The sequence below is a fragment of the Perognathus longimembris genome, chromosome 1, assembly GCF_023159225.1.
Source record: "Perognathus longimembris pacificus isolate PPM17 chromosome 1, ASM2315922v1, whole genome shotgun sequence".
Classification (NCBI taxonomy): Eukaryota; Metazoa; Chordata; class Mammalia; order Rodentia; family Heteromyidae; genus Perognathus; species Perognathus longimembris.
In genome coordinates, this window is record NC_063161.1 from 157,669,102 (window position 1) to 157,682,558 (window position 13,457).

The 13,457-nt window shown below is 53.0% G+C and overlaps 1 protein-coding gene across 2 annotated transcripts in view; it reads left to right on the forward strand.

Moving 5' to 3' along the window:
- The window catches only part of Gpr107 (G protein-coupled receptor 107), a 51,784-nt gene that overhangs the window by 29,272 nt on the left and 9,055 nt on the right, over positions 1-13,457 (forward strand). For both annotated transcript variants that reach the window (XM_048344959.1, XM_048344967.1), the window contains 2 exons: positions 171-301; positions 1,285-1,328. In XM_048344959.1, the coding sequence (XP_048200916.1) occupies positions 171-301; positions 1,285-1,328 (175 nt within the window). The remainder of the gene's footprint in view (positions 1-170; positions 302-1,284; positions 1,329-13,457) is intronic.

Sequence of the window (13,457 nt, forward strand, 5' to 3'; positions counted from 1 at the left end):
GAATCACTTGACAGTCACTTTTCCGAATGCCAGTCCTGCTGCTCTGGCTTGTGAGATGTAGAAACTGCACTTCTTGTAGCAGACTGTCAGAGTTCTAGAAGAGCTGGTGGGACTAGACATAGCGCTGTGGCCTCAGGCTTTGGGGCCTCCACAACCTCCCCTGTCCCTAGGTCCTGGCGAACGTGGCCTACATCATCATCGAGTCCACCGAGGAGGGCACGACAGAGTACGGCTTGTGGAAGGACTCTCTGTTCCTGGTTGACCTGCTGTGCTGTGGGGCCATCCTCTTCCCCGTGGTGTGGTGCGTAGCCTGCAGGAGGGTGTGGGGGCACACTGCGGCTCGCTGCCCCCTGGGCAGCAGCCGACCGAATCACAGGACGCCACAAGGAAATCCCGGGGACCTGTGTCTTCTATCAGGTCAGCTTGCGAGGCCGTGCAGCGCAGTGCTTAGTAGCAAAGACTGGAGATGAGAGCTTAGCAGATGAGCATGATGCTGCTATCCCCTCCTGAGCAGTAGTGATGGCGATTTACCAGCATGCTACAGCCCAGAAAGTGACTCCCTAGAGGCTGTTCTCTGCACTTAGCAATCTCAGTGGAGTTTGTGAAGCCACGTACGTGTCCAGCTCCCAGGCCTAGACTTAGAAGTTGGCAGTGAGATGGGTGCCAGTGGCACACACCTGTAACCCTAGCTACTCGGGAGGCTGTCCACCCCGGGCAGAAAAGTCCCCATGAGACTCTTATCCCCAATCAACCACTCACAAGCTGGAAATGGCTCTGGCTCAAGTGATAGAACACTAGCCTTGAGCACAAAGAGGCTCAGGAACAGCGCCCCATCCCTGAGTTCAAGCCCCACAACCAACAACAGCAACAAAAAAGTATTTGGCAGTGACCTTGTTCTAGGGTCCGTTCTCCCACCGAAGTTCAGTGGCGTGCTGTTGTCCTGAGCTTGGCCAGAGTGGGCATGCAATTGAGCGGGAGCCATCAGGAGGGTTAAATGAAAGCTTCTCACTCTGGCCTAGCCAGGTTTGTCATGATTGGATTTTGCCAGCAGAGGGCGTCTTCAACCCCCAGACTTACAGACTTAAGCACCATAAATGGCCAAATGTGGGTTAGCAAAGATTGCTTCTTTCATTCTTTTTTTTTTTTTTTTTTTTTTTTTAAGGAAGATTGCTCTGAAGTCATCTGGTACAATCCTTTTAGTTTATAATTGGGGAATTTTACTGGAGCCAAAACTAGAGAAGAATGCAGATTTGTCAGCTCACCTCTCTCAATGCTTATTTTTAGGTCCATCAGACATTTACAAGAAGCCTCGGCCACAGATGGAAAAGGCAAGTTCTCCCGCGCCCGTTGTGCTGCCTGCTCTCTGACTCTGTGCAGAGCACTCCTGAGCTGGCAGGGCCACTGGCTCCAGGGCCGGCTTCCCAGGAGGTGGGCGGGGCAGCTGGGGGCTCATCTTGTAGGAGTGGGGGAGGTGTTAAGGGCAGGTGGGGGGGTGCTCCAAAGACCAGCTGCAGGAAGAGGCTTGGTGGGGGGTGGGGTGATGACTGTAGAGCTGGTGACTCATTCCCACTCGTGACTGTGATTTTCACCTTCTCAAAGCAGAGTTAAAAAGCAAAGCTCATCACACTTCCCTGGGGAAGCAGGTCTACGGATGAGGTGGCTCTGAGAAAGCTGGCCTTCCAGCCCACTTAACCAACATGCTTTCCAGAGAGCTGTGTCCAGGTTCAGGGAGGTGGGACTGAGGCCCGACCCCACCTTCAGAACTACCTGTCATCTCCCTGCACGTCTCTGTTTTCAGCCTGCCTCCTAAGTTGGAAAGCAGGCCACAAAGCAGCACTGTGAGCTTCCTCTGTGGGGCTGTCTTTGTGTCATTCCCTGGGCCCAGGCTGTGAGGCAGGCTGGGAACCTGAGCCTTGAGGGCTGGAGGAGCCGTCTGCTCTCTCCAGGTCTCTGCTGATGGCAGCGTTCTGTAAGGTATACTGCTCATCACCACTCAAAAAGAAGCAAGCTCTTGTTGCTGGTTACAAAAGCACTGTGGGTTCTTTTTTAAAAATGGATGGCTCATGTCCGTAATCCTAACTACTCAGGAGACTGAGATCCAAGGATCACGGTCAAAGTCAGCCTGGGCAAAAAAAATCTTCATGAGACTCTTCTCTCCAATTAACTGCTCAAAAACTGGAAGTGGAGCTGTGGCTCAAAGTAGGAGAGCACTAGCCTTGAGCAAAAGAGTTCAAGGACAGCGCCTAGGCCCTGAATTCAAGCCCTACAGCCAGAGAAGGAAAAAAGGAAAGAAAGGATGGCTGTACAATTACTTCCAACAGCCATGGTATATATTATTTCCTTTTTAAAAATTTTTTCTATTTAGAAACAAATTAAGATTGAACCCAGGGCTGGGGAGATAGCCTAGTGGCAAGAGTGCCTGCCTCGGATACACGAGGCCTTAGGTTCGATTCCCCAGCACCACATATACAGAAAACGGCCAGAAGCGGCGCTGTGGCTCAAGTGGCAGAGTGCTAGCCTTGAGCGGGAAGAAGCCAGGGACAGTGCTCAGGCCCTGAGTCCAAGGCCCAGGACTGGCCAAAAAAAAAAAAAGATTGAACCCAGCACTTTATCATGTTAGGCATATGCAAATGATGTATTGCTCCTTGGGGATGAATAAGACTCATGTGTGTGTGTGTGTGTGTATACCATATTTTCTTCACCCATTTATCATGGTAAGGCCTCTGGGCTGTCTCCATAACTGGACTGAATAGTGTTGCTTAAACATGGCTGTTGAGGTCCTTTGTTGCCTCTTGGGGATAACGCACCGTTTCTTGACATTGAATTTCCCCTGACTCTGAGCCTCCGCCCCCAGATCCAGTGCGCTTGCTGAAATGTGTTTATTAGGCTCTCGCTGGTTTGTCAGAACAGTCAGTTACTGTGCGCTCCATCTCCCAGGCTCCTGCCACTCTTCTGGGCAGCCTCCCCGGTGAGGGCCTTGCCCAGGCTGAGAGCTGAATGGTGTGTCAAGTCCAGGCTCCTGATGCCCAACAAGCCGCCTCTGGTGTCCTCTGCCTCTGGGCTTTGTCTCTAGCCCTTCCCTCGTTGGCTTTCTCCTCTTTCACTCCAGGGCTGTGGGGGTCTCTCCCCTTCTGCAGCCCCTTGGTGCCACCTTTTAGAAGCTGCACTGTCTGCAGTGACCATAGCTGCGCGGTGTGCTGATGGTTCCCCGAGATGGACCAGAGTCCCAGCCTTCCTAGAGAAGGGACCTAGAGAAGGGACCTTGGAGACATTCTTGAACTTTTATTTTCCCTGTCTGCACATTATATAAGAAAACAGTCATTTTTGTAACTTAATGAGTAAGTTTTTGTTGTTGTTTTGTTTTTGCCAGTCCTGGGGCTTGGACTCAGGGCCTGAGCACTGTCCCTGGCTGCTTTTTGCTCAAGGCCAGCACTCTGCCACTTGAGCCACAGCGCCACTTCTGGCCTTTTCTATATATGTGGTGCTGAGGAATTGAACCCAGGGCTTCATGCATGCTAGGCAAGCGCTCTACTGCAAAGCCACATTCCCAGCCCCTTAAAATGCTTTAAATTCCCAGTTGGCAAGCTGTGTGTGTGAATTCTTCTGGGCTTTCCTCATTTGATTCCTGTGGCAGTCTTAAGATCTGCCTGGGGTAGAGGCGCAGCCGGCTCCAGATAGTTGCCATTGTCCTCCAATACCTGTGTAGTGAAAATCCGTAAGCCCAGATGTTCCTTCCTGGGAGTATGTGAGGTCGTTGCTCAAGTTTTCCAGCAGGTGGCAGTATGGGACGCCTGAGAACAGATGGCGTGGCAGGCAAGTTGGGGCTCACCTCCCCTTTCTGTAAAGAAGGCGCCATTTCTCCTCTGCAGGCGCCCCAGCCCTTTGAGAGAAGAAGAGCGAATTACAGTGGAATGATGTTGAGCTGATCCACAAATGCTCATGTCACTGCCCTTGAAATGGTTGTGTTGATGGTACTTCCAGAGTCATGGCCATGTCTCCCTGTAGAAGCACCGTCGGAGAAGGGCTCCTGCAGCAGTTTCAGGGTGCCAGCAGTGTGGCCATGCTGGGGAGGGGTGAGGTGCTCCCTCAGGAAAGACGGTGAAGCACAGGGCCAGTTGCTGGTTCCCATGCAGTTATTACCCTCTGCGTGCCTCAGTTCACCCGCCCTGAAGCACGAGACATTGCAGCTGACTTACCCACCTTGCTGTCTGGGGTTGTCCGGGAGGCCCTGGCATGTGAGGCCCGCAGGCAGTGGATTAGGGAACAGTTTGCTGTGTGGAGCTGAAACTGGTTCTGGTTCTTTTTGTAGTTGTTATGGTGGTCCGTCCTGGGGCTTAAACTTGGAGCCTGGGCACTAGTCCTGAGCTTTTCTGCTCAAGTAGTGTTCTACCACTTTTAGCCACAGCATCACTTCCAGTTTTCTGCTGGTTAATTGGAGACAAAATTTCACAGGTTTGCTTCAAACCGTGATCCTCACATTTCAGCGTCCTGAGTAGCTAGGATTCCAGGCATGAGCCACTGGCTCTCGAGCTGATTTTTCAGCTCTTTATGTGACTCATTGCATCGTCTTGATGGTGACTTGGGCTTTGGAACCTGGTTTTGGCTCAATGCAGCCTAGACTGAGTATTTGCAAATAAGAAGAATGCTCCCGTCATTAGTCTTGGGTTTTGTAGAGCTGCGTTCAGAGTTTGTTTCCTTGTCTCTGCGTTCATTTTCTGGGTGGTGTCAAGGAAAACGTGAAGGAGGGTGGCGCTCATCTGATCAGCACACTCTTCTAGCATGGCCTCTCAGGTCTTTTGTCACTGTGACTCTGCCTGCTGTAGCCCCCAAGAAGACTTCAGCTGGGTCTTGCCCAGACACCTTGGGCCTTGCTTGTCCAGATTCACTGTCTATTTTGCCCGCAGCCTGCATTCCGATTCTTCTCTCTCTCCAGTGTCATTGCCCTACAGGAATGGCCTGGAGATAGATGTGCACTTGAGCTTCTGAAGAAAAGTCAGAGGAATTCTCAAGAGCCTCCCCTTTTGTGAGAGCCTCTGCGGTGTTCCAAAAGGAGCATGCCCTTGAGAGGCATTGGTTAGAGCCGCAATCTCTCTGGGGTCACACTCATAATGGTACAGTACCAGCTTTCTCATTGTGGCTGTTCACATTCATGTGTAAACAGCCGCACCTTTGGATGATTCTGGACTATGGGGGTGAAAAGGGCTCTGGTTCCTTCACAATGACCCTGACGGTCAGTGGGAAATACTGTGGGCTATGGAGTCTCAACGCTGAGCGTGTGTTTTTAATTCTGTGTATGCCAGGCAGGCTGTGTGCATGCAGCGTTCAGTGGCCTGAAATCCAGTGCCGAGGCCTCCAGGAGATGGGTGTGTGCCATCATTTATGCTTGCCACCGATTGGCTCCCTCAACGCCATTTTCTTCCAAAAGATCAGTGGCTGCTGTGGTCATTCATACTTGGGTTTGGGGAAGATGTTTCTTTTCTTTTTTTTTTTTTTTTTCCAGTCCTGGGCCTTGGACTCAGGGCCTGAGCACTGTCCCTGGCTTCCTTTTGCTCAAGGCTAGCACTCTGCCACTTGAGCCACAGCGCCACTTCTGGCCGTTTTCTATATATGTGATGCTGGGGAATCGAACCCAGGGCTTCATGAATACGAGGCAAGCACTTGCCACTAGGCCATATCCCCAGCCCCAAGATGTTTCTTGAAAATGAAGTAAGCATGTCCCTTAAGAAAAATGGCCAACAGTATTTGGTGCCAATGGTAGGACATTGGCACCATCTGTTTCATTTTCTGATATGGTGAATGGCGATGGACATAAACAAAAGCCCTCTACGGGCCTCAATGATATTTAAAAGTATACGAGGTGCTTAGGTACAGGCTTGAGTTGGAGATGAATCTGAGTCTCATAATCCTGGTGATGGTGCACATGAGCAAAAGCTGGTATGGTTCTCTTCCATTTCCTGTTGAGCTTCTCTCCCATGTACTTAGCCAGTGCTTGGGGCTCTTTGAGATGTCTGTTGGCCTAGCCAGGGCCACTCCTCCTGAAAAACTGTCTTTGGGGCGTGTTTATATAAACAGACCGATGAAGAATGCTGTGGTGAGAAGAGCTTTGTGGCTGCAACTTCTTCTGTTTTGCATTCTTGGTTTTCCTTTTGCTTTTCTCAGGCTTGTGCATCTCAGCTCTTTTTAGGGCGGTAGATGGATTTGAGAATTTCTGAAGAGGAAATAAAGCGTTCTGAAGAAGGATTCATAGACTTGAGATTTAACAGCCTTGTTTAGATTAACTGAAGTCATTTTGCAGTGATGTGGGAAGAAACAGCCTGGTTGTGTTGGGAGACCCCCATTGAGCCGATTCCAGGGAGACCCCAGGACACAGGTTCACCACCAGCCTTGGGGGGGGGGGGGGGAACCGCATGATTCCTCTCTCTGCTTGTCGTCCTCCATTTTTTTTTAATATTGTGATAAGATATACATCAACTTAAGTGATAAGCATTCATGTTGAATAGTCATCAGTACCGCCCATCTCCAGGCTTTGTAACTTCCCCAGACTAAAGCTGTGCCATTGAGCGGTAAGCCCCGCTCTGCTCTCCCTGGCTCCACGGCCACGCTCTGCTTGTGGTTCTGAACTGCGGGAATCCTACGGCATCAACCCCGTTCACTTAGTGCAGTGGTCCAGAGTTTCACAGAGTTGTAGCACATTGTCAGAATTTCTTCACCTCTCAGAGCTGAAGAACATTCCACCATATGTCTAGAGCACGTTTTGATTATCCATTCTGTGTCAGTGGACACAAGATGCTTTTGCTTTTCCATTACTGTGAATAGCTATTCCATCATTTCCCACTGACTCTCATATCCCCACCCACGTCATCAACCAGTGCTCATTTTCTTCGTGTGTGTGTGTTTATGTATGCACGCGCACGCACCTAAGGCTCCAAATGTGTAAGGCACACGCTATCTACCGGCCCATTTTGTTGGTTTTGCAGTACTAGGGCTTGAACTCAGGACCTCATACTCTCACTCAGACCCACGCCTCTAGCACAGCCTTTTTGCTGGTTGCTTGGAGACAGAATCTCTTAGGTTTGTCTGCTCACACTGGCTTGAAACCTCTCTCCTCAGAAGTCAGCCTCCTCAATAGCTGGGACTACAGACGTGAACCAGCAGTGCCTGGCCCTTGGTTTTTTGTCTCCTAACTTTCATCCTAATAAGTATGGAGTAGAATTTCATTGTGGCTTAGATTTGTACCTGAGCAAGACCTTGTCAGGTGCTTAGTGGCCACACACACACACACACACACACACACACACACACACACGTTGTCGGTTCAAGTCCTTTGCCCTGGGTTTGGTTGGACTGCGCTGTGGTGGGCGGTGCCTGTGTCCGCCGGGCCTGCGCGTGGTGGAAGCTTAGGGAGAGGAGCCTAGTGGCGCTGCGGGCCGGAAGAGCAGTTGGTGCTATTCCAAAGGGGGCGCGTCTCGCTCTCACGGAAGCAGGTTAGACGCTCTCCTAGCACCCATGCCCACACACCGCTCCCCTCGCCGGCAGTGCTTCCTCTGTTGAGATGCCATCTGCCTGCCGCCACACGGGTGCCAGCGCCAGGCTCCGGGAAGCCCAGAGCCGTGAGCCGGAGAGACCTTTTCCTTCTGAAGTTCCTGGTCTTGGGGCAGCACAGCTGCAGCAGGGTCCTGTTTGGGGGTGGTCGTGGCTGCGGGGCTCTTACGGCATGGAGACTGCGTTCTGTGGCAACGGCTGGCTGCCTGGAGAGCAGGGCGTCTGACGTTTTTATGCTAAGGGAAAGTACAGTGTGATTTGGGGACAGGTAGAAGCAGAACCCCATATTAGTTGTTAGGTCCACTGTGGTGACACTCAGGCCCCCCCCACAGGTTAGCAAATGGCCTTGTAATCATGAAGACCCAAGTGCTGTTCCTAGTGCCACCACACATGCACACACCACACGCGCGCGCGCACATCACACAGAGCTCATGGCTGTTGACTGTCCCTCCGTGGAGCTCACCTGATACAGGCCGACTGCTCTGTCAGTAGCTGCTGATGTATAACTGCGTGTCCCGAGCTGTGTTCTTCCCGCCTTGTCTGCATGGCTGCCCCCGCTGTCGCTCTGCTGGGCTCCTGCCCTTCTGACAAGGCAGCCTTTGACATGAGAGCTCAGCTCACCGGCAGAGGTTTGTCAGCAGCTCTTTTCTCGAGCCTCTCACGCCTCCCCCCACTTCCAGCCGTGTCAGCCCCGAGTCCCCAGTGCTGCCGGCCGAGAGAGGCTCGCGATCCAGCTGAGTCTGGAGAGGCTGGCATGGAAGGGTTCGGGGAGAAGAGGAGCAGGAGAGAGGGGTGCATCCCCTCCCAGCACACCTGGCTGTATTTTGCCTCCTTTGTATGTGGGGACGCTCCTGGAGCAGGGCGCAGCCTGGCTAGGGGTGACCTCCCTGCACTACAGCGTGCCGTGCCATTGTCTGGGGACCCCATGCTCTGGAGGGGTGTTTCAGATGGAAGAGAAGAGGTGGAAATCTGCACCCCCAGCCCGGTGGTGCCACAGGCAGAGAGCGCTTTCTGTCTGGACACTGGTGGGAGCATCTGGAGCACACCAGCATCTCTGTGACTGGAGGTGGCGCCTGTAAGGCCTCAGGGGATTTTGTCTTGCACTTGGGACGTCGCCTGCTGACTGTGGGCCTGTGTTGCACACGGGGACTGTAGGTGTGGTTTTGTGCAGGCCGAGGGACATGGGCTCCGCTCGGTTGCAGCCCTGGCTGTGGTAGTGGGTGGCCAGGCTCACTGTATCGCAGCTGCACACCACAGGGTTTGGGATCTCTCAAATGTGACCCTAGAAAGATCTAAAGCTGTTACATGCACTGCTGTCCTCTCAGGCCCTTTGGTACATGGCCCTGCCCATCAGAGCTGTCACCCTGGAGTCCTGCAGTGTGACCAGCCTAGTGTCACAGCTTCTAACCAGCATCATGTGACCGCCACTTCCCACCACAGCCAAAAGTAGAGGGGCTTCTCATGGAGCCTTGGCGTGGATGTGCTGCCCAGTTTTGATGAAGTATGGGCAGCCTGAGTGCTGAGTGCCCCTTCACCATTGGTGGCCCAGTGTGAGCGCTATGCTGCAATGCCCTCCCAGAGTGCCTGGGCCCAGGTCTCCTGGGGTGTGTGTGTGTGTGTGTGTGTGTGTGTGTGTGTGTGTGTGTGTGTGTATTCTGGTGCATTGGGGGGTCTCCATGGCTCTTGAGACTGTGAAGCCGGCCCTTGCCAGTGGATTACTGCAGCATTCCGGGGAGAGCTTTGCCTGCCATTAAGCAGCCTGCGTCCTCAAGCCCCAGCGTGCCCTTCCTCAGCGGCGCAAGGCCAGCGCCACTGCAGTGCAGAGCCGCGCCGGCTCCAAAGGTACGCCTGAGGTGCTGCGCCGCCAGGCTCAGCACTGCCGCTGTGGGGCTAGAGGCCAAGCCAAGCAAGCGCGAGAAAAGGGGGCTTCACAGCGGAAATCTTGACTGAGTTCAGTAATCAGAGCTCAAAACTGAACTCAGGGCCTTGCATCTGCCACGCAAGTGCTCTTCCACTGAGATAAAGCCCCCTTTTTCATTTTTTTTAAGATGGGAGTCTTAGTATGTTGTTCAGACTGGCCTCCGACTCCTAGGCTCCCCCAGCTCCTCGGCCTTCCTAGTGTAGCTAGGACTGCAGGAATGTACCACCACACCTGGCTAGTTCTCGTCTGTGAGCTATTGATTCTTTCTCTGATGCTTTTTATTCACCTTTAAAAAAAAAAAAACAGAAACTAATACTGCCTTAAACTTAGGGCCTAGGTACTATCCCTGAACTCTTTTGTTCAATGCTAGGGCTCTACCACTTTGAGTCTCTGCTCCATTTCCAGTTTATGAGTGGTTAATTAAAGATAGTCTCATGGGGACTTTCCTGCCCAGGCTGGCTTTGAACCGTGATCCTCAGATCTCAGCCTCCCGAGTAGCTAGGACATGAGCTGCCAGCACTTGGCCTTTATCATTTAAGATAGATTTTTGCTTAGAACAAGTTGCACAACCCTGAACTGTTCAGTTTGGTACATTTCAGTGTCACTTGGGCTCTTGATTTATATGTATGTTGGAACTTGTTTTGAATCATTTTTCACATGACCCTCAGTTGCTTGGAAAGCAGGGAATTTCGTTCTTTACTTCGTTATTCTCAGTCTTTTCCATGGCTGCCCCCGGCACAGTGTGGATTTGTCAGGAGATCTCCTCCTGTTGGAGGCTTTCCGGTCAGTGTGGCCCCGGACTTGTGTGGTCTGCACCTTGCCTTGTAGCAGCCTGTGCGAGAGCACAGAGGGCACCTCATCCCCCTGCAGGGCCGGCTGAGCCAGCTCTTAACTGCAGTCCCAGGAGGAGTGGGAGGCCCATTGCCAGCCAGGCTCTGCCATCTCCTCCTTCCTCAGCTTTTGTGTTGACTTCTTCCTGTTCCCTTGGTGCACAGCAGGGGCGAGACAGAGAGAGGCGAGCTGGGATGCTGGGATGTTTTTAAGCCATTCTCCACGCCTGCCTGGGGAAGGACTGCTGGGGAATTTTTCTCCTGCTAAGAGGCTGTCAGGGGCCTTGCTTCTGCACACCCCGTAAATCATGTAGCCTTAGCTCCCAAGAGTGGATTGCCTGCAGCTCCTGGGCACTGCCAGCATTTTGAATCATGACGGCATTGCCTGAACTGCCAGTGGATTCAGAGCTCTGATTGCCTTTCTCCGTGTGGACGGTGGGTGTTAAAAGTTTGCATCTCCCAGAGAGGTGGCCCTGGGCTTGAATACTGGCTTCTCTGGAGTAATTAATTCACTAACTTTCACCAGGCCTGGGGCATTGGTCTGGGAGACAGCGGTAATTCCGCTTCCCTGCAGAGGCCCGCAAGGTGCCCACACAGTGCCAGGCACATGGTGATTGCTCAGTAGATGCTGTGTCTGTGGTCATCCTAAGACCACCTAAGAAAGCCAGCTGAGGGGGGGAGGTGCAGGGGCAGACGATCTGGTGACCTGAAGAGGCCCAGCCCTCCCATGGCCCATGCACACTGGCTGCTTTGCTTCAGGCCTGTGTCGAGCATTCCCAGGTTGTCCTCTGCCTGCCTCGGGACTGTTTTCCTGTTCGGTTGAGAGGTATAAGAGCTGGCAGAAGCTCCTGGAGCAGGGGTTGGGTGCTGGTCCTCCCCACCATCAGGTCTTCTAAGTCTTGTTTTGTTTTGTTTTTTTTTTGGCCAGTCCTGGGCCTTGGACTCAGGGCCTGAGCACTGTTCCTGGCTTCTTTTTGCTCAAGGCTAGCACTCTACCACTTGAGCCACAGTGCCACTTCTGGCCATTTTCTGTATATGTGGTGCTGGGGAATCGAACCCAGGGCCTCATGTATATGAGGCAGGCACTCTTGCCGCTAAGCCATATCCCCAGCCCCAGGTCTTCTAAGTCTTAATAGCAGTGGGAACTGCCTGTTCCTAGATCTGCTCTCCAGGTAGCTGGGCTCCTTCCCCTCGCGAGGAGGAGGCAGCGGGCCATGCTGGCGCAGGGGCTGAGTGCAGGCCTCCAGCTCCTCTCCATGTTCATTCTTTTACCATATTTGCTGCTGCTCCGAGGCAGGGTCAGAAATAGCCAGGCCAGCTCTCAAGGGAGGCCAGCTCCCCTTGTGGCCAGAAAGCAGTCAGCCTCTGCCATCCAGGGAGACATGGGGTTCCGGGCTCCATCCCCCCTGTTGGCCGCCGGCCTCTGGGCTGGCGGCCCCGCCCCGGCCCCACCAGGTGCATGCAGTGGGGCTGCTTTCAGAGAACCTGGCTCACCCCACTCTCGCTTCCCACTAGTTCCAGTTTTGCTTCCTAGAGCCTGGGTTCCTGCCATTTGTGGTAGCTGTCATGACATAGTAAATGGCACCTTTGGTGTTGACTAATCCTGTATAATCCTGACATGATTCTAATACTGTCACATCCAGCCTTCGGTGCTGACCAGGAGCTGTCTGGGTGCAAGCTGGGTAATTCCCAGCCACCCTGAGGGCGGGTTGGAATATGAGCTCCAGACACTCAGGTGGGCAGGACCTGCGCTCCCGGCCACTCTGCCCACCTGTCTGCTCCATCAGGAAGCTCGCTGTGGTAGGTGGGTGCCTGCTCCCATGCTTGAGGTGCAGGGCCTGACCCTTGCCAGCAGCAGCCCTAAGCAGGTGTCACACCTGCTGGAAGCCACCAGAGCCCTGCATGTAGTGACAGCACTGGCTATTTGTTGTCAAGGTCCCTGCAGATGGCACGGCATCTGAGCATGGTGGCATCTCATGGCGTGCAAGCTCATCTGTGGAGATCCACAGTCTGCCTCCTCCGGAGAGCATTCAGCCCAAGGGGTACGGCAGTGGCACACGACATCAAGAGGTGCATTCTGTGTACATTCCTGTACTCAACCATTGGGACCTCAGGGCCTGCCCATCCCCCTTCCTGTCAGATCCTGCCAGCACCCTTGATTCCTTCCCCTGGAAAGGAAAGGGACCACCAGACTCCACCTTAAGATGTTTTCCATTGCCCTGCCTTTTCCCAGCCACGTGCCGGCCTGGTGAGACTGCACTTCCCTGTCCACACCCGGCTTGGTGTGCATTGGTGGAACAGCTCGCCTTTGAGAGGGCTGCTAGGCACTCAAGCCTTGGGCACCATTGGGCTCTTGCTCTTGGTTCTTTCTGTTAAAGCTTACTGGGCCCCTAAAACCAATGAGGAGGACAAGTTCAGGTTCATCTTGGCTCTACTCACCTGGCCTTCACATGTTTGGGAGACCCTGTTCTGCTAACTCACCCTGCCACTGTCCCTGCCCAAGGAGCCTCTCTCAGCTCCTCTCTTCCTCCTCCCGAACCTGGTGCTGAGATGGGGAATGGAGCCTCGACACTGCTCTGCATGGTTGATGGCTCTCAGGCACACCGGGAGTCTCATTAGTCAGGATTTGTCACCAAGCAAAGCTCAGAAGTCACCTTTAAAGCATTTGCATCATGGGCTGGGAATGCGGCTTAGTAGGAGAGTGCTTGCCTAGCATTCATGAAGCCCTAGATTCGATTCCTCCACACCACATAAACAGAAAAGGCTGGAAATGGTGCTCTGGCTTAACTGGTCGAGTGCTAGCCTTGAGCAAAACAAGCTCAGGGACTGCCCAGGCCCTGAGTTAGAGCCCCAGGACTGTCAAGGAAAACAAGCATTTGCATCATTCACAAAGGAAAGAATTGGTGTTTATGTTCAAATTTGTTTGATTTTGCAGAACTGGGGTTTGTTTGCACTGGGGGCTTTAGGTTTGCCAGGCTGATACTGTTCCACTTGCCACATCTCCACCCCAGGTTTCTGCTGGCACTTTTGGAGATAGTTTCTCAGACTTTCCTGCTCAAGGTGACTTTGAACTACAGTCCTCTAGATCTCTTCCTCCTGAGGTGTTAGAATTACAGGCATGAACCACTCACTAGTGCAGGGCTGCTGTGTCAGAGGCTGTACTT